This window comes from Ahaetulla prasina, chromosome 5, assembly GCF_028640845.1.
Source record: "Ahaetulla prasina isolate Xishuangbanna chromosome 5, ASM2864084v1, whole genome shotgun sequence".
Classification (NCBI taxonomy): Eukaryota; Metazoa; Chordata; class Lepidosauria; order Squamata; family Colubridae; genus Ahaetulla; species Ahaetulla prasina.
In genome coordinates this window covers 665,316-689,064 of record NC_080543.1, presented here as the reverse complement: position 1 = coordinate 689,064, position 23,749 = coordinate 665,316, and the positions used below count along the sequence as shown (strand labels likewise).

Below are 23,749 nucleotides of genomic sequence, written 5' to 3'. Positions count from 1 at the left end.
GCTTGGAGGCTCAAACCGACAAAGGGGGCTTGCGAGAGTTGGGGATGGCCAGTCTAGAGAAAAAAAGGACTAGCCTATTACAGGTAGTCCTTGACTTACAACAGTTCATTTAGCCACAAGAAAGTGGCTTGTGGTCATTTTTCAGACTTGCAAGCATTGCAGCCTCCCCACGGTCAGGTGATCAAAATTCAGACACTCGGCAACTGACTCATAGTTATGACGGCGGTTGCATTGTCCCGGGGTCACGTGATCCCCTTCAGACATGCAAAGTCAACAGAGAAGCCAGATTCACTTAACAACCGTCTCACCCACTTAACAACTATGGCAAGAAAGGTCGTAAAAACTCACTTAAGGACTGTCTTGCAGAAATGTGGGGCTCAATTATGGTCGTAAGTCAAGGACTACCTGCAATTCCAGAAGAGGACCTTATGAGAGGATAAGAAAGCACAGGCCCTGGGTCCCAAAAGCCCCCCTCCCCCTTTTCCACCGGGTGGTCATTTGAGGACCAAGGAGGACAAGACAAGACCCAGCTGAGATGCGCACGGCATTTATTCCAACACAATTGCAATAACTTAAACCTCCCTCTATTGTCCCGGGGGCTGGAAACCACCTCCACTCCGCCCCCCCCCCGCCCCCCACACCCTGTTCACGAGGGAGAAGAGCCTCTGGGGCAGAGATGAGGCACTCAACCTGGGCGGGTTGCTGGATGATGGGACAAGGAACCACCCCACTACCTGAGACATGATAAGGACACCGGGTTCTAAGCGATCATCCTGGATTGACGCCCCTCTTCCTGGGACCCTCCTCCTCTGACCCCCTTCGGTTGACCTGGACTACAACTCCCACGCACCCAGCCAGTATCTGGAGGGTGGAGAGCTGCCCTTGCTGCTGCCCTCCAGAGAAAGCCGCCTCCCCACAGACATATCCATGTCTTATGACTGCTTTATTACCAACTCTTGTTCTGCCAGGCGCTGCCCAGGGGCACCGAGGGCTGGCGCCTAGGAAGGGTAGGAGACTTCGTCAGGTATCAGCGGGGCCTGGATGTCCAGTTTCCGGCTTTTGCTGTCCTCCAGGATCTCCAGCCGCAGCGTGGGCCCTTTCCGCTGGCCTTCGGTGGGCAGGGAGCCGTCCTGGCCTCTGGCCTTCAGCAGCTGCTTGTCGGAGTCGTCCACCGTGATCCTTAAAGTGCAGCCGTGGGGCAGAAGGTCCTGCTCGTAGGCCGCGGCAAGCTGGTTCACCACCCGGCGCTCCACCTGGCCAAGAGGAAAACCAGGCACTTCAGGGGTCTCAAGACTGGCGCAGGTTGCCTTTTCCAAAGGAACATCAGCCAGCAGGACCCCAAATCTCAGGTCTCAGGGGCAAAAATTAAACCCAGTGAAAGGGACCTTAGGCTGTGGTTTCTATTCAGAATGTACAGGAGGGGAGGGGCCAATTTATAACTGGGATGCAGTGGGACCCAGACCGGTTGGGGACTGGCAGACTGTCCTTGTTGTTTCAGTGGAAATGAACTTGAAAGAAGGTGGGGGGAGGGGAGGGTTGCTTCTTGATTCACTGCACCTGGGAAAAGTGGGAAACTAGGAGAACGTGAGCTCTAGTTTTGTCTTGGCATGAAAGATGGCTAGGTGGCCTTAGAGTAATCAGCAGGAGATGGTGAGTTCTAGTCCTGCCTTGGGCCTGAAAGGCAACTGGGTGACTTTGGGCCAGTCCCTCTCTTGCAGCCAAGCCAACCTTACAGGGATGTTGTGGGGAAAATAGGAGGAAAAAGTATTAAATGCATCTGCTGCTTAAGTTATTTAACAACAAAAGGCAGCACATAGATAGACAGATAGACAGACAGACAGACAGATGAAAGAGAGAGAGAGAGAGAGAGATGAGAGATAAGACAGAGAGACACACAAATAAATAGACAGCAGGCAGAGAAAACTTTGGGACAAAGTGAAGAGTGACCTCGATGCAAAAGGAAAAGGTGGGGGGAGGTGAGGTGGGGGTCTTGCCCCTGAGCTCCAGGGGGACATGGAGGGAAAGCCAGCTCACCTCGTGCTTGATGGACCGGGCTCCATAATGCAGGTTGTAGCCGTCGGCCAGCACGTCCATCACTTCCCTGTCCCAGACCAGGGTGATGTTATGCCTCGCTTTGGCCTGCAGGGGGAGGAAGGCGCAGCAATGAGCTAATCTCCCAACAGGGGGCTTCGGGATCAGAAGTTTTCATCGGGAGAAGATTCTGCTCCCCAAATACAGGTTAATCCTTGACATACAACCGGCCGCATTTGAGCCCAACGTTTCTGTTGCTAAGTGAAACATTCCTTAAGTGAATTTTGAAACCGCATTCCACGGCTTTTCTTGCCGCAGCTGTCAAGTTAACCTCCCCACTGACTTCGCTGGTCGTCGTAAACATGAGCCGGTTGCCAAACGTCTGAATTGTGACTACGTGACCCACGGGGAGGAGGCCGCAACGGTTGTAAGTGTGAAAACGTAAGTCACCTATTTTCGGTGTTGCTGCCACTAAATGAACGGTTGTAAGTCGAGGACTACCTGGGCCGAAGTGGGGGAGGGGCAAGGCTGGCAGGACTTACCCGTTTGGCCCAGAAACTCAGCTCCTTGTTGACCAGCTGGATCAGCTCCGACTGGCAAAAGGGGAGGAAGTAGACGATCTCGTTGATCCTGCCCAGGAACTCGTCCCGTCGGAAGTGAGCCTGCGGAAGGGCGAAGAACGGAGCATTGAGGGGGACGGGGACTGGCTGGCACAGACCCATCTGCTACCGTCCCTTTGGAAACTGCTGCGGGGAGGGATAAAATGGCTCTGGAGGGCGGGAGATGGGGCGTATAAATCTAATTGAATCAGATAGAAGAATAACGGAGTTGGAAGGCACTTTGGAGGTCTTCTAGCCCAACCCGCTGCTCAAGCAAGAGACCTTATAACTGTTGTGACCCAGGCCCAAGTAGGTAGTAGGAGATGCAATCAGTTCAAAAACAAACAGACTTTATTAGAACAGTTGAGAATTCTCAGCGTATTCCAAACTAAATCGAAGCAAATTCTTCATCACACAACTCTTCAGTTTTATCCCCAACCTTGGTCTAATTAGGCAAACTGCCAAAGGCTTTTCTTGGCAAAAGTTCAAAAGCAGAAAACGCCGACCAAGAAATAAATGAAGCAAGACAAGAAACAAGTCTATCAACATTGTTTTCCGACAAAGAGCCCAAACGCCGTTGCTGGTCTTTTAAGCCTTATGGGAGGGGCCAATCTCTCCCGAGTCGTCCTCTTTGCTTGAGCTGCTCTTGCCTTCTAGCAGCTCTTCTCATGCGTGCATTAGGAACAGGCTCCTCTGCCTCACTACTCTCAGCCTCTGGAGGCTCTGGAGTCCGCACATCACTCCCTGATGGCCTGGCCCCACCTCTGCCTCTGACGCAGAGCCCTCATCCGGGCCTTCCCCAGCTTCCAGGATTGGCCCACGCTCTTCCTCAGCCTCATCGCTGCCCAACTCCGCTGCCAGCTGCGCAGGCTGCTGGCAGACCACAACAATATCAATCTGGACAAAGGGTTATCCAATCCCTTCTTGAAAGCCTCCAGTGATGGAGCACCCACAACTTCTGGTGGCAGCCTGTTCCACTGATTAATTGTTCTATCATGACGCCCACTAAGTTACTGCCTCGCTATTGATGAAAGAGACAGGATCTCCTTGTGAAGTTGTGCGTGGAGGTTCCTAAGAAGAGATTGGACAGGTAGTCCTCGACTTACAATAGATATTCAGATTCTTAGCAACAGAAAGGTTGGACTTAATTAGGGTTGTAAGTCGAGAACTACCTGTGTAGGGCAAGGGTGGACAACAATGGCCCCTTTACGACCTGTGGACTTTGATTCCCGGGATTCCCGAGCCAGCTGGCAACCCCCTGCTGGAGCAGGGAGTTGGACTGGATGACCTCTAAGGTCCCTTCCAACTCTGTTATTCTGTGAAGCCCTGAGGGTTTCTGAGATTTCTCCCGGGGGTGAGGGGGTAGGGCAAAAACCAAGCCATCCAAAGGCCTGAGATCTGAGGTTAGCTAGGAAAGGGGCAGTTGCTTTGTTTGGGAGGCCTTCTGGGTCCAGGTGGCGGTGGAAGCAGTGGGCGAAAGAAAACAATTCCCACCCCCACCCCGGCTGCCATTTCTGAACCTCCAGAGCGGTCAGGCCCAGGGCGGTAAACAGCCCCATCTGTACCTTCAGGATGGGCCGGATCACATTCTCCTTGAACTGCTTGGAGATGGTTATCTTGTCCGTCACCTGGACATCGTCTGGAAGACAAAAGCAGAGCTGACAGGGCCCCAAAACACAGCACTTAGGAAGCGAGGTAGGGTGGGGGGAAAGGACCCTTTCTGGGGGTGGAGAAAGGGATGGCTGGCATCCATCTCTCCATCCCTCTCTCTCTCTCTCCATCCATCCATCCCTCCATCCATCCTTCCACTTATCTATTCCTCCCTCCCTCCCTCCCTCTATTCCAACTCTTTGGAGCTCAACTGTGGTCGTAATTGCAGGGCAAGCAGTCCAGCCAAGAGGGGAGAAGGAAGGCGGCGGATGGCAGGGGGCTGCCCCATGAAGGCTGCCTCCAGGGGTTCTGGGGTCTCGTCCGCAGGGAAGGGCCAGGTACCCACCCAGCTTTTCGGCGATCCTCTTCCGGCTCAGCTCCATGGCGTCCTCCCTCAGCTCCAATGCATGCTGGGCGATCTCATCACTGGCCACGTTGGAGGTCATGATGAAGATGGCGTCTTTGCAGTCAATGGTCTTCCCCTTCCCGTCGGTCAGCCGGCCCTTCAGAAGACAAAGTGGACGGTAGATTGACTAGGCAGGATGCAGACACACAGACAGACAGAGATAAAGATTCCAGAGAAGAATATGGGAGTTGGCAAGTTTAAAAAACAATAAGAATTGAAGTATTGATGTGGGCAAGAGATGATGGATAGAGAAGGTGGATAGGAAAAAGAAGAAAAAAATATATTTTCTTCTTCTTTTTCTTTCCTTTTTTTATAATAGTGGCAGGAGGAGAAATTAGAACAGAGATGGGAATGTGTCCAGTAAGAGATTGAGGGATTACTTGTATATATACCTTTACATGGTGAAACAAAAGTCATAATAAAATCAGAAAATTAAGAGATTGAATGGTGGAATTACTAAGTAAGTTTAAATAACATTGTGATTGGTAAACGAGCAATTAAATGATGAAAATAACATATTTTAATATAAACTTGTATATTAATACTAGAATTATATAGATTGGATGAAAGCAAACAATATGAATAGATTTATTTTGTATGTTTAAATAATATCGTGATTGGCATTAGGCTAGTATATTAAAACATTGAATAACAAAACAATGAAGGATAGTATTTTAATATAAATAGATTCGAAGAGTGAAATATGGGAAATATGACTAAGAACTAAGTATTAAAAATGGAAAAATTAGAGATTAAATAATGGTATTACTGAGTTTGTTTAAATAATATTATGATTTGCAGTGGAATAATAAAGTGAAATAATGAGTAATAAAATGATGAAAGAACATATTTTAATATAAACAGGTGTATTATTAGTGGAATCATATAAATTGGAAGAATGTAAAGAATATGAATAGAATTAATTTGCATGTTTAAATAATATTGTGATTGGTATTAGAATTGTATATAAATATTGAACAATGAAATAAAGAAGGATAGTATTAAAGTAATAAAGGGAACGTCTTTTAATATAATGGTGACATGAATAAAAGAATAAAGACAGAAATAAGAGAAAGGTGGAATATTAGTAGACACATTTTTATAAAATAAGACAAGTGTAAGGTTTAGAAACTGAACAGCGATAGTATTATGTATGTTTAAACAATATGAAATAATGAAAGATTATAATTTGATATAAATGTGTATTACTACTAGAAATATATAAACTGGATGAATGTGATAACTATGATCAATAATACTATTTTATTTCTACTGTAATGCATGGCACCCAGGTGTCATTGATATGTATATGTAATATAAAATAAAAAACTTGATAAAAAAAAGAAAGACAGACAAACTGGACGTAAGCCTGGTCAGGCTGAAGAGAAGTCGCCCCGGCCGTTGGGTATAAACGCAAGCAAACCCACCCTCCCCTCCAGCACTGACGAGGTTTCCTAGTTGGGTCAAGAAACATCTGCAAGGAAGCCACCCAGCTAAGGGAGCACCAGGGACTCCACTGTTGTTGAATTTGTGGCTCAAAATTTATGACGGTCGCAGTGTCCTGGGGTCGTGTGACTTTCTGATGATCAAAGACAATAGGCCAGCCAGATTGCCTATTAACGACCGGGTTACTAATTTAACGACCGCAGTGGTTCACTTAACAGGTGTTTGGCCAGGAAAGTAAAAAAATGGGGTAAAATTCATTTAACAAATTTCTCACTTAACATCGTAAATTTTGGTGAAATGAGCAAAACTCATTTGGCTGGAGAAATTTGGGGCTCCATTGTGGTCCTGAAACTAGGACTTTTGCTCAGGGTAAATGAAACCATCCCGTTGAAAGGTCCCCCAGGAACCGCCGGGCCTTCAGGCTCTGAGCTGGGGCCCAAAGACCCCCCACCCAGAGGGGAGATGGGACGCTGAATTTTGGGGCAGGGCAGGAGTGCCGCTGGCCCCTGCATGCATGGATATCCGTAGAGAGCTTTTGAAGCTAGGGAGGGTTGGTAAGGAGGGGAGGAGGAAAGAGAACTGGGTGGGTGGGGGTCTGCTCCCCCCTCCCCTTTCTAAGTGTCGCCAGGAGCGGTCCTGTCCAGCCGAACGACACACATTTGTGTCAGAGCTGAGGATTAACATTTCGGTTATTGCTCTGTCAGACCGGCAGTTCAGGAATTGATTTCGCATTTAGCGGCTGCCACCGTGATCTATGCAAGAAAAATGCCAGTGTTATTAATCCTGGAGAAAAGGGAAAAACAACAATTATGGGACCCTGAGATGGCACCACCACGGATGCCGCCATTTCTCTCTCCCCCCCCCAACAAAATGTGAAGAATTGGGGTTGGCAGAGGGTTGGGACTCCATGCTGTGCCGGCTGATGGATTTAGGGGTGGGGGCCGCCTCCCCTGATCCAGCTGGGTGCAGAGGCTCCCTGGCACTCAATGACACAGCTGGACATGCTGGTCCCATTACGGATGTTAAGTCAGGATGGTCGTATTGTGGGTCACCCACACGGCTGATCTGATTTTATGAGCTCTTGGGGAGGGTTACGGGATCTATCAGCCTGGTTCCTGACTGTCTCCTGGAAGCTTCTAGGGGTCCAGCTTAACAGAAGAATAGAATACAGTTGGAAGGGACCTCGGAGGTCTTCTAGTCCAGCCTCCTGCTCAAGGCAGAAGACCCTCTACCATTTCAGGCAAATGGCTGTCCCATCCAGTGATGGAGCACTGCATAAAAAGCTATTTGGTTTAACTCTACATGCTACCCAGAGTCACTGTAGTGAGATGGACAGCCAAGGAACAAACGAAGGAAGGAGTGAATGACCTGGAACCTAGAACAAATGAATGAATCACCAAGAACCCAGAAGTAAAGAAAGAACAAATGATCTGGAACCCAGAAGAAATGAACCAATGAATGACCTGGAACCCAGAAGAAATCAGCCAATGAATGACCTGGAACCCAGCGCAACGCCAAGGAGACTGATCTTACTTCATCGAAGAGCTGCAGCATGATGGTCAGGACATCTGGGTGGGCTTTGTCCACCTCATCAAAGAGGACCACGGCGTTGGGGCACTGCTTCAGCTTCTTTGTGAGCTGCCCCCCTTCGTCATGACCGATGTAGCCTGGGGGAGAGCCGATGAACTTGGCCACCTGCAAGAGACACCCCCAGCGTTACATCATCCGGACTTCTGGGGTTCAAAGCAAGCCGTCCCTCCCCCTCCCTCCTTCCCCCTCTGAAAGAGGACGTTACTCCTGAGGCCACCACCTGTTTGCCGTATTTGGAATAGAGAGCATCCAAGCACACCAGCTATGATCCCAATTCATACGTGTTTCTCCCTGGGAGGTTATCCTGAGAAACACAGGATTTCTATACGGCAGCTTTTCTGGTATCTGGCCAGAGCTGGAGAGAGACCAAGGGAGGAAAGCGCTACAAAGAAAACGGAAAGACCTCCTTCGCCCACAGCCTCATTATCTACCCCCTTCTAGCACTGATGATGTTCCCTAGTTGGGTCCTGAAGCGCCTGCAAGAAAACCGCCAGGCTCAGAGAGCACCAGGGACCCTCCACAGTTCCACCCTGAGCGACAAAGATTCTTTCCCACTGAGACTAGCAAATAGGAAGAAATGTTAGCAAGAGACACAGCAGCTCAGGCCGTGCAGGCCCGGCTATGTTGGGGTCCTGGAGGAACGCAGCCAAGCCCTTGGGGAGAGTTCTACCTCTGGGGCAGTGAAGGTGAGAGGGGTATTTCGGGTATGCAAGAGGGGCTGATGGGTTGAGAGGGCACCAGGCTGGTGAGGCCTGGCAGAAATAGAATCTCTCCTCCTCCTCCTCACCTCATGTCTCTCCTGAAACTCCGACATGTCCAAGCGGATGAAGCCCTGCAGAGGAAAGAAGCAAAGGGGAATTATTAGAGATGTTGTCGGAAATTCTCAAGCCATTCAAGTGAGGAAGCAACCTCTACAAAATGTTTGGGGCAACATTTTGCCCCTTTCTGAAGATTAAATTGGCGTCTGCCAACAAGGTCAAGGCCAGCCTCGTTTGAGGGACTCATGTCCTCCTACACCAAACATGGAGACTGGCTGTTTATTAGATGCCGTTCGCAAGACTCAGTTCCCTGAGGTGCTCCTAAGCCAGATCCACTGAAAGGATGGGGACCCTATTCTGGTTGGCTTGGCACGGTGGCAAAATTGGGCACGACTCCCTTAGCAGCCGCCTTGCTTAACAAGAGAAATGCTGGTCCCAGTTGTGCTTCTGACTGAAGGAAGACTTGTGCGTATCCCACTTTTAAGGCAGGATATTAAATAATAAAACCTACAGTAAGGGGAAAGACTGAGTTTTATGCTGAAAATGGAAATTTAATTGCATTTCTTGGAAATCCCCATCAGGAGTTTTCACTAAGATTGCTTTCTTCCTTTTTTGGGTGTGATTAGAAAAAAAAAAGGGAAATTTAACGCTAATTTGTGAAATGGAGCAGCAGAGTATTAAAACTATTTAAATGTTTGCAAACATACCAAGAGATATATGGCCTCCCTCCACAAACAAAGAATTTAAATTATGAGCAGAATAAAACACAAGCTAAATTAAATCCGCAGATAGATGTCTGTGGAAGTGAAATAAGGCTTCCGGGGGATGGGAAGGTTATTACTCGTGGGAAAAGCACCAGTTTGCTTGCAAAGAAGCGGCGTCACTGGAACGTGAAGCAAAGCTCCTTTTCTCTCTCAGAACGCTCTAAGGATTTTTCAGTCTGGCAACAGGTAAAAAAAGCCTGATTCTCAAGTTACCATCAAGATTCGGGTCCTCTAATGCAGCAGTCTCCAACCTTGGCAACTTTAAGACCTGTGGACTTCAACTCCCAGAAGTCCTCAGCCAGCCAAAGGGATTTGGGAAGTTGAAGTCCACACGTTCCAAAGTGGGCAAGATTCGAGCCTCCGATTCTACGTGCCTCAGTCTGACCCTTTTTCTTCTGGGCCTGCACACAAGACCCACCTGGGCTGTTGCTCCGCAACGAGAAGAGCTCTTACCTTTTTGACGTCTTTGTGCAGGTACTTGGCAGTCTGCTTGGCCAACTCAGTTTTACCTGTTCAGGAGGCAAAGAGCAGGAGATGTTGAAAGGGGAGAGGCTCCCATGAATGTTACAAAGTACAGGTAGTCCACAGCCTACAGCCACAATTGGGTTATGTGTCCCTAAATACCTGTTGCAACAATACCGCAATAGCCAGCTGCTGGTGAAAGCCTACCACGCTTAGATAGTGAGGAGAGTGGTTGCCTCAATGTACAAAAAAAAAAGAAAGATGTGGAGACTCTAGAAAGAGTGCAGAGAAGAGCAACGAAGATGATGAAGGGACTGGAGGCTAAAGCATATGAAGAACGGTTGCAGGAACTGGTAGGTCTAGTTTGATGAAAAGAAGGACTAGGGGAGACATGATAGCAGTGCTCCAATATCTCAGGGGCTGCCCCAAAGAAGAGGGAGTCAAGCTATTCTCCAAAGCACCTGAGGGTAGAACAAGAAGCAATGGATGGAAACTAATCAAGGAGAGAAGCAACCTAGAACTAAGGAGAAATTTCCTGACAGTTAGAACAATTGATCAGTAGAACAGAAATTGCCATCAGAAATTGTGGGCCTTCCATCAGTGGAGGTTTTTAAGAAGAGATGGGACAGCCACTGAATATCTGAAATGGTATATAGGGTTTCCTGCTTGAGCCGGGGGTTGGACTAGAAGTCTTCCAAGGTCCCTTCTAATGCTTTTATCTTGTTATTATGTTTAGAATCTCCATTGTTGTACCTGATTTTATGAACTTTTTTTGGCCAGGGTTGTTAAACAAATCAGTGCTGGTTAAATCCCCTGTTGCCTTTGCTTGCTGGGAAGGTCACAAACGGATCACGCCAGGAATGCTGGTTTAAGGTGCAGGTTTCTGTACTGCGATGATCTTGAGACAAGGAGCAGTGAATGTTTGGAAGCACAATATTCTTTGAGAACTGAATTTATATGCAACTCTGGTCGTAAAAGTCTAGGCACGAGATGATTAATAATTCAAAATGTATACTGCAAAAGAAATCTATTTTGATATGTACCAGCAGGCCGGGCAGCTCACAGGAGTTGGAGAGCTGGTCCTGGCCAGGTGTGTCTCTGCAAGTAGCCGATGTTCTGGCAGGTGTCCCGAAGGTGAAAGCACCTTTGAGATTTATTTACTATTTGTGGATTATGATTATGATACTGTAATTTGTGGATTACAATTTTTTTCTACTGTAGTTCTTTGGCCCTAAGCAGCCTATAAACAACAATGTGCAAATAGGTAATATCAGAATTCAGAAAAATCCCCCAGAAATTATCAATCTATCAAAAATGTATTCTGCCAGTTCCAGAAGGAAACATGAGAATTTCTTTTTTCTTTTCTTTTCTTCTTTTCTTTTGTTGTTTCTATAGCTGCCCAATTCTACCAAGTAACTGTGGGAGGTTTACAATTCTAAAACTATAAAAATTAAAAACAATAAAATGATACATTCTTGATTGGTTTTTTTGCTATTGTTTTTTCCCGCACCCTCAGCTGTTGCAATGTCCCAGGGTCATGTGATCCCTTTTGTGACATTCTGGACAAGCAAAATCAGGTTCACTTAACAACTATGGCAAGGAAGGTCGTAAAATGGGACACAACTCCCTTAAGAACCGTCTTTGCTTAGTAAGGGAAATTTTGAGCTCAATTTTAGTTGCATGTCAAAGACTACCTGTATTCTACAGGGCTCCTGATGGAGGCTAATATATTTGCTGGGGGGAGGGAAATTTATTCTCTTTTATGATGCTCAATCTGGATTAATTTGCATTTTTTGGCTACTCAGGATGGTTCATTTTCTGCAATCTGGATTTGTGGAATTAGAAATTGAGACAAAAGTGTGTGTGTGTAAAAAACTTGCTGATGACATCCATCTAGACCAGCGAGTCTCAATCTCAACTGCCCTGAGTCCCTAGGGAGATAGGGCGGTATATAAATGTGATAAATGTGATAAATAAATAAAATAAATAAAATAAATCTTTGGCAGGTAGCTGAGGAATTTTGGGAGTTGAAGTCCAACAAGTCTTAAGAGGGGCCAAGGTCGGACACCCCTGCCTTAAACCATCATACATCTCCTCACCGGAGGGTTTTCACTGTCCCGTGGACGACAATCTCCAGATTAAACTCAGGTAGCCTCCAGGGAAGAAGCCCCCCACCTTGATTGGCAGTGCAGATACGGAGCCCATCAAAGATTTGATCTGACTATGGTTACCAAGGGTGGGGTGTGGGTGGGTGGGGGTTTGACTTCTGTAAGCCTTGTGGAGTCACCAGGAGTGTGTGGGTGGCCTTGTAAATTCTGTTAATAAATAATAATTTTAAAAATGTACGGCAGAAGGGTGTTTGAGATCAGTAAAGGAAAACAGATGTAGCTCAGGGTTGAAATGAGGTTTTCTTGCACGTGTTTCATGACCCAAACTAGGTAACATCATCAGTGCTAGAAGGGAGGAAGGTTTGCAGGGAAAAGGAGGAGGAGGAGGAAGAGGAGGAAGACTTTGGGGTCCTTGGTGATGTCTGGTGATCTTCTTGCAGACATTTCATCACCCAACTAGGTAACATCATCAATGCTAGAAGAGTGTGGGAGTTGTGGGGAAGAAGAGGAGGAGGGGAAGATGGGAGAGAGGAAGTGGAGGAGGAGGAGGAGGAGGAAGAAGACAACTGAGGGGTCCCTGGTGCCCTCTGAGCTTGGCTGTTTTCTTGCAGACCTTACGTGACACTGATGATGTTATCTAGTTTGAGTGTTTTGAGACCTTTTTCTCGTTTATCCCTCTGAAGCACCATACAGTAAAGGCCCCAGAGCATCTTCTCAGCTGTGTCTCCTTTATCGGGGGGAGGAAAGTAGCGTTACCTATTCCCGAAGATCCCAGGAAGAGGAAGACGAGCGGGTGTTCTTCATCGTACCATCCATTTTCCTTTCTCCGGATGGCTGCCCAGTGGGAAAGGAAAAACAAAGAAAAGGGGGAGGGGTTTATATATCTGGGCACATAAGTTAAAAAAAAAGAAAGAAAGAAAGAAAGAAAGAAAAGGGAATGGCGTATAAATCAATGACACAACAGCCAGGATAATTATCACTAAGTATACACTCTGTTTTACTGCTCTCTGCCCACTCAGAGTCCTGGCTGCCATTAGAGCTACCTAATTTGATTAGCCAGCAACGGCCCCAGAGGTACCTAATCAGGTTAGCATGGATTTGGAAAGCTGCCCAGAGCAGATTTCGGATAAAGTTTTCCAGGATGTGCACTTAGGGTTGCCAGGGAAACCAGAGAGGAGGATGGAGACTGAATGAACCAGAAAGGGACCTGGAGGAGGGGGGGGGGCGGAGGGAATGGGGAGGGGGCTCTCCAGTCAGCCTGGCAAGGAGAGGCTGACGGGAAGGAAGGCAAGCAGACCTGCCATCAAGGTCAAGGAGCAGACCAGCACGTGGGGGGGGGGGTTGGGGGTGAGGGAAGGGTGGATGCGGAGGAGGTGCCAAGTCCACCACAGAGGAAGAGGAGGAGGAAGACAGAGGCTGAAATACCAAGAGGAGAGGAAGAAAGGAGAAGAGGAGGGCAAAGGAGAGAAAGGCAGGATGGAGAACAGAAGAAGGGAGGAGAAAAGAAGAAAAGAGAGCAAAGGAGAGAAATGGAGGAGAGGAGAAAGCAGAACATAATGGCATCAGAAGGCTGGAAAGGGCCTTGGGGGGGTCTCCTAGTCCGGCCCCAAGGAGAGAGGGGCAGTGGGGGGCTGACTCCTTATCTATGGGTCTCCTGCTTCCAAAGCACTGGAGGAGGAGGCCCATGTTAGGCAAAAATCTGGAGGAATCTGGTAACATCCGAGGCAAATTCTAAGAAGCAGAATATTTCTCACCAGTGGAGTAAACAGGGTCAGAGCATCCACACAGGGAGCAAACTGGCTGCACATTCAGCAGCTTCTTTGGGCCCACCCCTCTAGACCAACGGCCCCCTCCCAGCCCCCAAAAACCTCCCACAAAGGATCAGACGCTCTTCCCCTAAAGTCACACTCGGATTCTACAGAAGACAAAAAGTTCCTGGAAAAAGAGGAGCCGACTGAAGTTTGAAATCAGGATGTTAAAGAAGGACTAAGTAAGACCAGAGCATTTCAGCCTCCCAAGAGACTCTACTGCAGTGGAAGGAATATCTAGGGATACAGAAAAATGAAGCAACATGTATATTACATTTATGTGCCAGCTCACTCTCAGAAACTCCAAAATGTCAGGAGGAGCTAAACTGTGAGAGATTGCCCAGCTTATAAACATCAGAAAATTTCAAGCCATATTGGAAGTCACGAACAAACACAGGTGTTTTAAAAACACTTGACTATTGTTAAGTGATAATATGGGGTCTGTGGTGCTCTGAGCTTGGTTGTTCTCTTACAGATGTTTCATCACCCTACTAGATCACATCATCAGTGCTAGAAGGTGGGATTTGTGAGAGGAGGAGGACGACGACTGTGGGTTCTGTGTGGATTTGTGGGTGTTAGGTTAGATCTTCACTGCTAACGATGATGGTAATAGCACTGATGATGTTCCCTGCTTGGGTCGCAGGGAACCTGCAAGAAAACAACCCAACTCAGAGAGCACCAAGGATCCCACGGTTCTCCTCCTCCTTTATGCAATCCCTCCTGCCTCCGAGCACTGATGATATTCCCTAGTTGGGTCAGGAAATGTCTGCAAGAAACCACCAAGCTCAGAGAGCACCAAGGACCCCATAGTCGTTGTCCTCCTCCTCTTCCTCCTCTTCTCCACAAGCCCCCACTCTTTTCTAGCACTGATGATGTTCCCTAATTGGGTCAGGAAAGGCCTGCAAGAAAACAGCCAAGCTCAGAGAGCGCCAAGGACCCCTCCGTTCAACCCTGAGCTACGGAGGTCATCTTCTTGTGATGCATCTCCCGTGAAACCTGCATCTGCCTGACCAACACCAGGTTCACAAAAGCTTCTGTCTCTGAATGCAATGGCTTGGTTTGAAAAGGTGCTCCAGGCACCTCCTGAGCTCCGTTTTCAGCCTTGATCCTACATTTCGGAGAGAGTCCTGCTTTCTGCCCGATGCTCACGTACGATTTCTGCTTCCTTTCTTGGTCAAAACTGGCAACAGCCAAGTCTGGAACGAATCTCGTGCCCCCTTTGTTTCTTTGCCTCCCCCATCCTCCTCCTCCTGCCCCCCCCCCAATATCCCCCTGGTTCCTGTTAGAAGGTCTACTTACCACAAGGTGACTTTTCAAGGCCATTCCGGCATGGGGGAGCCCCCTCCTGACTACGCCAGCCAGCCCACCTCCTGACCCTGACGCCACACGCCCTGGAAAATGTTCAAGAAGCAGGTTTCAGTCAGGGGGGGCAACCGCCAATTTGGCAGGCATCGCTGCATATTCAGGGGAACCACTTCGCCATGCCAAAACCAACCAGGAAAGTCAGCAAGCTAGACAGTGAAGGCTTTAGATCTCATATGGGAAGCTCCACTATTTCCTTCCTTGGAGCAGAGGGTCAATTTTAAGGAAGACACTTGAAAATGGGCCGTCTGGAGACCACATGCGGCCTGGGAACCTTCCGGTCAGTTGCCCAGGACTGCCAGGTGTGATGGCCAAGGTTCTTCCAGGTCTTCTCAACTGGAAACTTGGAGGAAGTGACCCCTGGGAGATCCTCAAAAGGCCCTTTGGCCAACGAATGTCCATGATATCTTGCCCTGATCCCCTCTGATGATTTCCAGAACAGAAGATACTGAAAGGATACAGGTAGTCCTCAACTTACGACCGCAACTGACCCCAAAATTTATGTTCTTCAGCGAGAAATTTGTTAAGTGAGTTTGCTCCATTTCACGACTTTTCTCTCTGTATTTGTTAAGTGAATCACTTGCAGTTCTAAATTAGTAACCTGGTTGTTAAGTGAATCTGGCTTCCCCATTGACTTGGCTAGTCAGAAGGTCGCAAAAAGGGATCACGTGACCCCAGGAGATTGCAACTGTCATAAGTACGAGTCAGTTGCCAAGCATCCGAATGTAAATCACATGACCATGGGGGTGCTGCAACAGTCGTAAGTATGAAAAACAGCCCTAAGTCCCTTTTTTCAGTGTCGTCGTAACTTTGAACAGTCACTAAATGAACAGTTGTTAAGTTGAAGACTACCTGTATGTAGATGACCAGGCTGAACCCGAGGGTCAGGTGCATCGTAACTCACCCGTCCCTGGGTGCCCGCAAGAGATCTAAATCCAACCTGACCATCAATGCTTTAATTCCCGTTCATTTCGCTTGACCGTTAGTAGCTCAGGTTTTTGTAGAGAGCTTAAGCTTGCAATAAATCCTTGCACTCATTTCAGTCTCCTGATTTTGCCCGGCATTTGACCGGATATAGGCAGTTCAGGGTTGAACGGTGGGGTCTTTGGTGCTCTCTGAGTTTGGTGGTTTTCCTGAAGGGGTTTCGTGCCACAACTAGGGAACATCGTCAGTGCTAGAAAGGGGAGGGGCTTCCTAAGAGGAGGAGGAGGAGGGGGACAACTGTGGGGTCCTTAGGGGTCTCTTGAGCCTGCTGGAAGACATTTCATGCCCCAACTAGGGAACGTCATCAGTGCTAGCATCGGCATTAGCACTGATGGTGTTAGCTAGCTGGATAATGAAAAGGCACCAAGGAACCCATGTGTAAATACTTTCAACTTTTCACATGTCTGGAGAAAGACGGAACGTTCATCTAGTCATTATCTCAGAAAGTGACCTTTTCAATATCTGAGCTTTGTCTCCAGGCTACCTTGAGAGCTCAGAACATTTTCAGTGCTGCCTTTATTCATTCTGGCCTTTCTTCAAAAATCGCCCAACATCTGATGCAATTCATCGTCTGGGGAAATAGCTGCCACAGAGGTAACACTGTAGGACAGCTACTTCTAGATATAAAAGCCTCTGGTGGCTCAGACTGCTAAGACAGTCTGTTATTAACACAGCTGCTTGCAATTACTGCAGGTTCATGTCCCACCAGGCCCAAGGTTGACTCAGCCTTCCATCTTTTATAAGATAGGTAAAATGAGAACCCAGATTGTTGGGGGCAGTAAGTTGACTTTGTATATAATATACAAATGGATGAAGACTATTGCTAACATAGTGTAAGCCGCCCTGAGTCTTCGGAGAAGGGCGGGATATAAATGCAAATAAAAATATATATATATAGAATATCAGCATAACAAAACGTAAAGAGTTAGATGCTAAAAATATTTATCGATGACCTGTTGGGTCATCGTTGCAGAGAACTTCCTTATCTAAGCAGAGAAACAGAATGACCAAAGGTGGGGGGAAATTAATGGGAGCAGCAACTTCTGACTTCCTGCTGGCTTCCCCAGTGACTTTCCTTGAGAGAAGCCAGTAGGGAGCACTGGAAGTCGTCTTCCACTCTTCCTTCCTTCCTCCCTCCCTCCTTCCCTCCCTATGGACTGAGCACAGGCATACTCCAACATGTCTTCTAATAACAAGGCCCACAAATATTTAGAGAACTTGGCAAAATCTCAGCTGATCAAAGCAAAGTTGACTTGGATTTTCAGCAGCCAAGAGATGGGACTTCAGCCCCCGGCTCTCTGACTTTCTCTGCACGAGTGGCAGAAATGAGATTAGGTAACAAGAAGGCACCGCACGCCTTCCTATTTCGATATGAGTCATTCTGCTGCAGGATCTGGATGGTGAATCAGTGCGTTCGTTCCTTCAGATAACTAGGAAAACGTCCTTCTTCTCAAGGCTTATCTGAACTTTTCCTTAAATGAATGGGAGACAATATTCAAGGGTGTGTATGTGTCTCACTAAGGGAGAACCAATCAGTCTAGTCCACGATTTGAAATCTGTGTTTTTGTTAATTTTGACTTTTTAGCTGGAAGCCACGTAAAATCCTAGAATACTGGAAGGGGGCCTTGGAGGTCTTCTAGTCCAACCCCCTGCTCAAGCATGGGACTCTATGCCACTCTGAGCAAATGGTTGCCCAATCTCTTCTTAAAAACCACCAGTTGAGCACCGAAAACTCTGAAGGCAATTTCTATTCCACTGATGAATTGCTCTCATTGTCAGGAAGCCTCTCCTTACAGAACTTCCAGGTTGGATCTCCCTCTGAGGAGCATCTCTCCGAGTTGCTTCTTCTCCTGCCCTCAGGTGCTTCGGAGGATAGCTTGGCCCCTCAAATATTGGAAGATGCTATCATGTCACCCTAGAACTTCTCCTCCTTAGACTAGACAAACCCAATTCCTGCAATCCCCAAACGGAGGTGGGAAGGGAGAAAGGGAAGGGAGCAGGGATGAGATGCTCCAGGTTCGGACTGGATCGCCTGATCTGGTAGCGTTGGTGGTGGGTGGTTCGAAGAACCGGTAGCAAAAATCCCTGCCCCCCCCCCGCCCATGCCCAGCTGAGCTGTGCGATCATCAGGTTTTTTTAAACTTTTGAGAGCATTTTTTCTTCAGCCGAAAAAATGCTTTTAAAAGTAAAAAAAAAAAAGCCTCTGATGATCGCGCGGCTCAGCTGGGATCGTCAGAGCCTTTTAAAAGCATTTTTTCTACAACCTGAAGACGTCGTAGAAAAAATGCTTTTAAAAGTAAAAAAAAGCCTCTGACGATCCCAGCTGAGTTGCCTGATCGCCAGAGGCTTTTTTTTCTTTTAAAGGCAAAAAAAAAATGTTTTTAAAAGAAAAGAAAAGCCTTTGAAGATCAGGAAACTCAGCTGGGATCGTCAGAGGAGCTTTTTAAACTTTTAAAAGCATTTTTTCTTCAGCCAAAAAAATGCTTTTAAAAGTAAAAAAAAAAGGCCTCTGATGATCGCGTGGCTCAGCTGGGATCATCAGAGCCTTTTAAAAGCATTTTTTCTACAACCTGAAGACGTCGTAGAAAAAATGCTTTTAAAAGGTTCCTCTGATGATCCCAGCTGAGTTGCCTGATCGTCAGAGGCTTTTTTTTCTTTTAAAGGCAAAAAAAAAATGTTTTTAAAAGAAAAGAAAAGCCTTTGAAGATCAGGAAACTCAGCTGGGATCGTCAGAGGAGCTTTTTAAAAGCATTTTTTTACCTCGGCCGAAGAGGTTGTAGAAAAAATGCTTTTAAAAGTAAAAAAAAGGTTGGCCACGCCCACCCAGTCACATGACCTCCACCCCCACCAGGCCACGCCCACAGAACTGGGTCGTAAGAAACTTTACATTTCACCCCTGGAAGGGAGGGAGGAAAAAAGTTTAAGAGAGAGACAAAGAGGGAGAGGCAAAGAGAAAAAGAGGAAGAGGGAGAAAGAGAAGAGGAAGGCAGGCAGGCAGTTCTTCGTATCTTTCAGCCTCCAAGCGTGGCCTCACTAGCGCATCATCATCATCATCATCCTCCTCCTCCCAAGCCAGGCTCCTGCTCAACCTGCAATCCAGATCCTTTGTGTGATCTCCTACCAACCAGCCCAACCCGTCCTCTCCTCTCTCCCTTCTCCTGAGCGGAGAACGTGGCCTCAGGCTCCCTTTTCCTCAGGTTGTCAGCTGGTCCAGTTCCCCTGGGACCAGGGACGGCTACACGTGCCAAAAGCGGGCGGAGGGGGGGAGCGCGGGAAGGGGGTGTTGCATGCGTGCCCACACCCGTAATTCAATGCGCCCCACCCCACCCCACGCACGCACCACCACTTTTGGCACACAAATGGCATGGGGGGCCCGGTAGGCCTGTTTTTTGCCCTCCCCAGACTTTCTTTCCTTCTTCTCACCCCACCCTCCACCCCCGGAGGCTGGAAACGTCCCACTGGCCAATTTCCGGTGGGATGGAAAGGCCCATTTTTTGCTCTCCCCAGGCTCCAAGGCCTTTCTAGGCTAGAGCAAAAAACGGACCTCCCCCCAGCCCCCCAGAGGCTGGAAACAGCCTGTTTCCCCAATTCTGGTGGATCCGGAAGGCCCGAAAATCAGCTGGCAGGTGCCAGAGCTGAGCTAGAGAAACAGCTGGGTGCCCACCGATATGGCTCCGGGTGCCCTAGGCTGGCCATCACGGTCTTAGACCTTCCGATCGCTCCCAGAGGCGGTTTCTCTTTCCTTGGGCTCTGCAGACGGAAGGAAGAATGTAACTCAGGGGTCCTTGGGAGTCTCTGAGCTTCGTTGTTTTCTTTCAGACATTTCAGGATCCAACTAGGTAACATCAGCAGAGCTAGATCCATCTGTTAAACTACTGAAGTTCCCAGATGACACAACAGTGATTGGTCTCATTCGAGACAATGACGAATCCGCATATAGACGGGAGGTCAATACTGCACGAATCAAGAAGCTGGCCATGAAAATATTTACAGACCCCTCACATCCTGGACATAAACTGTTTCAACTCCTACCCTCAAAACGACGCTACAGAGCACTGCACACCAGAACAACTAGACACAAGAACAGTTTTTTCCCGAAGGCCATCACTCTGCTAAACAAATAATTCCCTCAACACTGTCAGACTATTTCCTGAATCTGCACTACTATTAATCTTCTCATCGTTCCCATCACCCATCTCTTCCCACTTATGACTGTAACTTTTTGTTGCTATCATTAAGGGTTAAATTGTACCCTATGACCATCAATTGTGTTGTAAATGTTGTACCTTGATGAAGGTATCTTTTCTTTTATGTACACTGAGAGCATATGCACCAAGACAAATTCCTTGGTTGTCCAATCACACTTGGCCAATAAATTCTATTCTAGAAGAGAGGAGGAGGAGGAGGAGGAGGAGGGGGAGGGGGAGGAGGGTGAGGAGGGGGAGGGTGAGGAGGGGGAGGGGGAGGAGGGGAGGGTTCTTGATGCTGTCTTTGAACTTGGCTGTTTTCTTGCAGACATTTTATTACCCAAGAAGATAACGGCATCGGTGCTAGAAAGTAGCCCCAAAAAGGAACAAAAGTTCAGAAAACCACCAGGACTGAGACCTAATCCTAGGGTGCCCACCCTAAGCCACTGTCCTCTCCAATGAGGACTAGCTCCTTAGAGGGTCAAAGAAAGCAGAAACGCTCAACATTTCTGGTTTCAGCTCCAGCCACCGTCACTATTAGTCTTGGAAGGTGAAAAGAGTCACTTAGCAGCCCAGCAAACCCCGCCTGACGAGGTATTAAAAATATCAGAAGTTTAACTTCTTATTTCTGTTGCCACTTCATTAATTTTTCATCCTCAGACATTCAGGGACTCCAAGTCATCCTTCAGACAGACGATGCCCTTATAACCAGGCAAAACTCTACCAGCTCTGACACAAGGGTCCCGGGACCCCCTCCAGCTCAGGAGCTGCCGGGGGCTTTGGAAAGGCAGGAAGGGAGGCGGGCTGGGGGCATCAGGCTGGCCCCAGGTCGAAAGTCCTTTTTTTCCTCTTTCTTTCTTTCTTTCTTTTTTTCTTTCCAAAGGCAGGTTTTATTTTGCCGTCTGCAACTACGCCAGTGCCAGAGAGTGCCGGGTCTCTGGGAGGCCCTTCAGCCAGCGATTGAACTGATAAATTCACTGTATTACTTTACACAAATCAATACCCCAGCAGTTATCAGGGGTCGACGTGAGCAAAATTGGTTTCAGCCAATTTGTGAGCGTAATAAATGTCCATTTATCAAATCAATTCATTTTGTGGGGCTGGATGGGATACCAGAAGAACATAGAATCCTAAGGCCGGAAGGGACCTCAGAGGTCTTGTAGTCCAACCCCCTGCTCAATTCCACCCCAGTCAAATGGTTTTCCGGTCTCTTTTTGAAAACTTGTGTCAATGGTTGTTAACTGGCTATTCCCTTCTGTGATCTTTCAGCGTCCCTCCTTGAGCAGAATAGCCGTAACAATGGCTCTTAGACTTATATACCGCTTCACAGGGCTTTCCAGCCCCCTCTAAGCAGTTGACAGAGTCAGCCTCTTGCCCCCAACCATCTGGGTCCTCATTTTACCCACCTCGGAAGGACGGAAGGCTGAGTCAACCTTCAGCCTGGTGGGATTTGAACTGCCAAATTGCAGGTAGTCAGCAGTCAGCAGAAGGAGCCTGCAGTACTGCGTTCTAACCACTGCACCAACGTGGCTCATAGCCATAACAATAGTACTTAGACTGATATTTATTTATTTTATTTATTTATTTAATCACATTTTTATACCGCCCTATCTCCCAAGGGACTCAGGGCGGTTTACAGCCTATTAAAAACATAAAAACACAGATATAAATACAAGATAAAACATTAATTAAAAAACTTATTAAATAAGGCCAAATTTAAAATTATAATTAAAATACTAAAACCCCATTAAAAACTAAATTAAAGTTAACATCCTAGCCCAGTCCTGCGTAAATAAATAGATGCGTCTTAAGCTCATGCGAAAGGTTCGAAGGTCGGGAAGTTGACGGAGTCCCAGGGGAAGTTTGTTCCAGAGGGTGGGAGCCCCCACAGAGAAGGCCCTTCCCCTGGGTGTCGCCAGTCGGCACTGCCTGGCGGATATACCGCTTCACACTGCTTTACAGCCCTCTCTAAGCAGTTGACAGAGTCAGCCTCTTGCCCCCAACCATCTGGGTCCTCATTTTACCCACCTCGGAAGGACGGAAGGCTGAGTCAACCTTCAGCCTGGTGGGATTTGAACTGCCAAATTGCAGGTAGTCAGCAGTCAGCAGAAGGAGCCTGCAGTACTGCGTTCTAACCACTGCACCAACGTGGCTCATAGCCATAACAATAGTATTTAGACTGATATTTATTTATTTTATTTATTTATTTAATCACATTTTTATACCGCCCTATCTCCCAAGGGACTCAGGGCGGTTTACAGCCTATTAAAAACATAAAAACACAGATATAAATACAAGATAAAACACTAATTAAAAAACTTATTAAATAAGGCCAAATTTAAAATTATAATTAAAATACTAAAACCCCATTAAAAACTAAATTAAAGTTAACATCCTAGCCCAGTCCTGCGTAAATAAATAGATGCGTCTTAAGCTCGCGGCGAAAGGTTCGAAGGTCGGGAAGTTGACGGAGTCCCGGGGGAAGTTTGTTCCAGAGGGTGGGAGCCCCCACAGAGAAGGCCCTTCCCCTGGGTGTCGCCAGTCGGCACTGCCTGGCGGATATACCGCTTCACACTGCTTTACAGCCCTCTCTAAGCGGTCTGAAAAGTATCAGCTGGCGGGGGACTAGAAGACGAGCCTTTTCTGCAGCGGCCCCTGCTCTGTGGGATCTCCTCCCCTCGGAGATTGGAGAGCTCTCCCCCCACACATTTGCTGGCCTTTTGCAAGGCCTAAACAACCAGCTGGGAGGCTCCTGAGCCTGGGGTGCTGAATGGAGCCTGTGACCACGGGACAAGAGTTACGCTAATATCGAAGAACTAGTGAGATGGAATCATTAAAGCAAGGACGCCAAAGGAGGGACAAAATGAAACGTGAATGACGACGTTTAAAATAACTTTTTTCATTATTTTTTAAAAAATGAATTGAATTGTGGAATTGTCCCATGGCAAGTTGTCCTGTACCACACTGAATGTGCAAAGGGCCACATTTGTTTTGGCGTCATTGTTAATTGGCTAAGTATCTCAGCTGCTGTGTGTATTTTTGGGATGTTTTGGATGTTTTGATGCAAATGTTTTCAATAATGTTTTTATTGTTTTCCTTGCTTTTATACAAGGAAAACTGGAATTATAAGAGTCATTAGTTGAGATGAGCAGCTATAGATGTGGAAGAAAAAAAGAAGGAAGGAAGGAAGGAAAGAGAAAGAAGAAAAGAGGGATTAAAGAAGAAAGAAAGAAAGAAGGCAAGCTGGAAGAAAGAAAGATAAAGTAGAAGAAAGAAGGAAAGGAAGGAAGGAAGAAAGGGATGAAATAAGGGAAGGAAGAAGAAAGAAAAAAAGAAAAGGAAAAGAAAGGAAGGGAAGAAAAAGGAATGAAAGGAAGGAAGGGACAGAGGGAGGGAGAGAGGAAAGAAAGAAAGAAAGAAAGAAAGAAAGAAAGAAAGAAAGAGGAAGGAAGGAAGGAAGGGCTCAGGGTGCCCAGAAGCTACCAGTAACTCCAGCCTGTGGCTGTTCCCCAAAATCCACAGGCACGCCAACCCCTTGGGGGAAACACCCACCAGACCCGGCCAGTGTGGCAGAGGGCAGCTGGTCCCTGCCCA

At 47.3% G+C, this 23,749-nt stretch overlaps 1 protein-coding gene across 2 annotated transcripts in view; it reads right to left on the bottom strand.

Moving 5' to 3' along the window:
* Positions 1 to 558: 558 nt before the first annotated feature.
* The window catches only part of CLPB (ClpB family mitochondrial disaggregase), a 72,016-nt gene continuing 48,825 nt past the window's right edge, over positions 559 to 23,749 (bottom strand). Inside the window, exons 8-16 of one of the 2 annotated variants that reach the window (XM_058185682.1) lie at positions 12,571 to 12,648; positions 9,698 to 9,753; positions 8,510 to 8,554; positions 7,666 to 7,827; positions 4,627 to 4,783; positions 4,196 to 4,269; positions 2,574 to 2,693; positions 2,035 to 2,139; positions 561 to 1,253 (exon numbers count right to left, since the gene is read on the bottom strand). In XM_058185682.1, the coding sequence (XP_058041665.1) occupies positions 999 to 1,253; positions 2,035 to 2,139; positions 2,574 to 2,693; positions 4,196 to 4,269; positions 4,627 to 4,783; positions 7,666 to 7,827; positions 8,510 to 8,554; positions 9,698 to 9,753; positions 12,571 to 12,648 (1,052 nt within the window). In that variant the 3' untranslated portion in view covers positions 561 to 998. Of the gene's footprint in view, positions 1,254 to 2,034; positions 2,140 to 2,573; positions 2,694 to 4,195; positions 4,270 to 4,626; positions 4,784 to 7,665; positions 7,828 to 8,509; positions 8,555 to 9,697; positions 9,754 to 12,570; positions 12,649 to 23,749 lie in introns of both variants that reach the window. The other variant, XM_058185683.1, reaches the window with a different exon arrangement.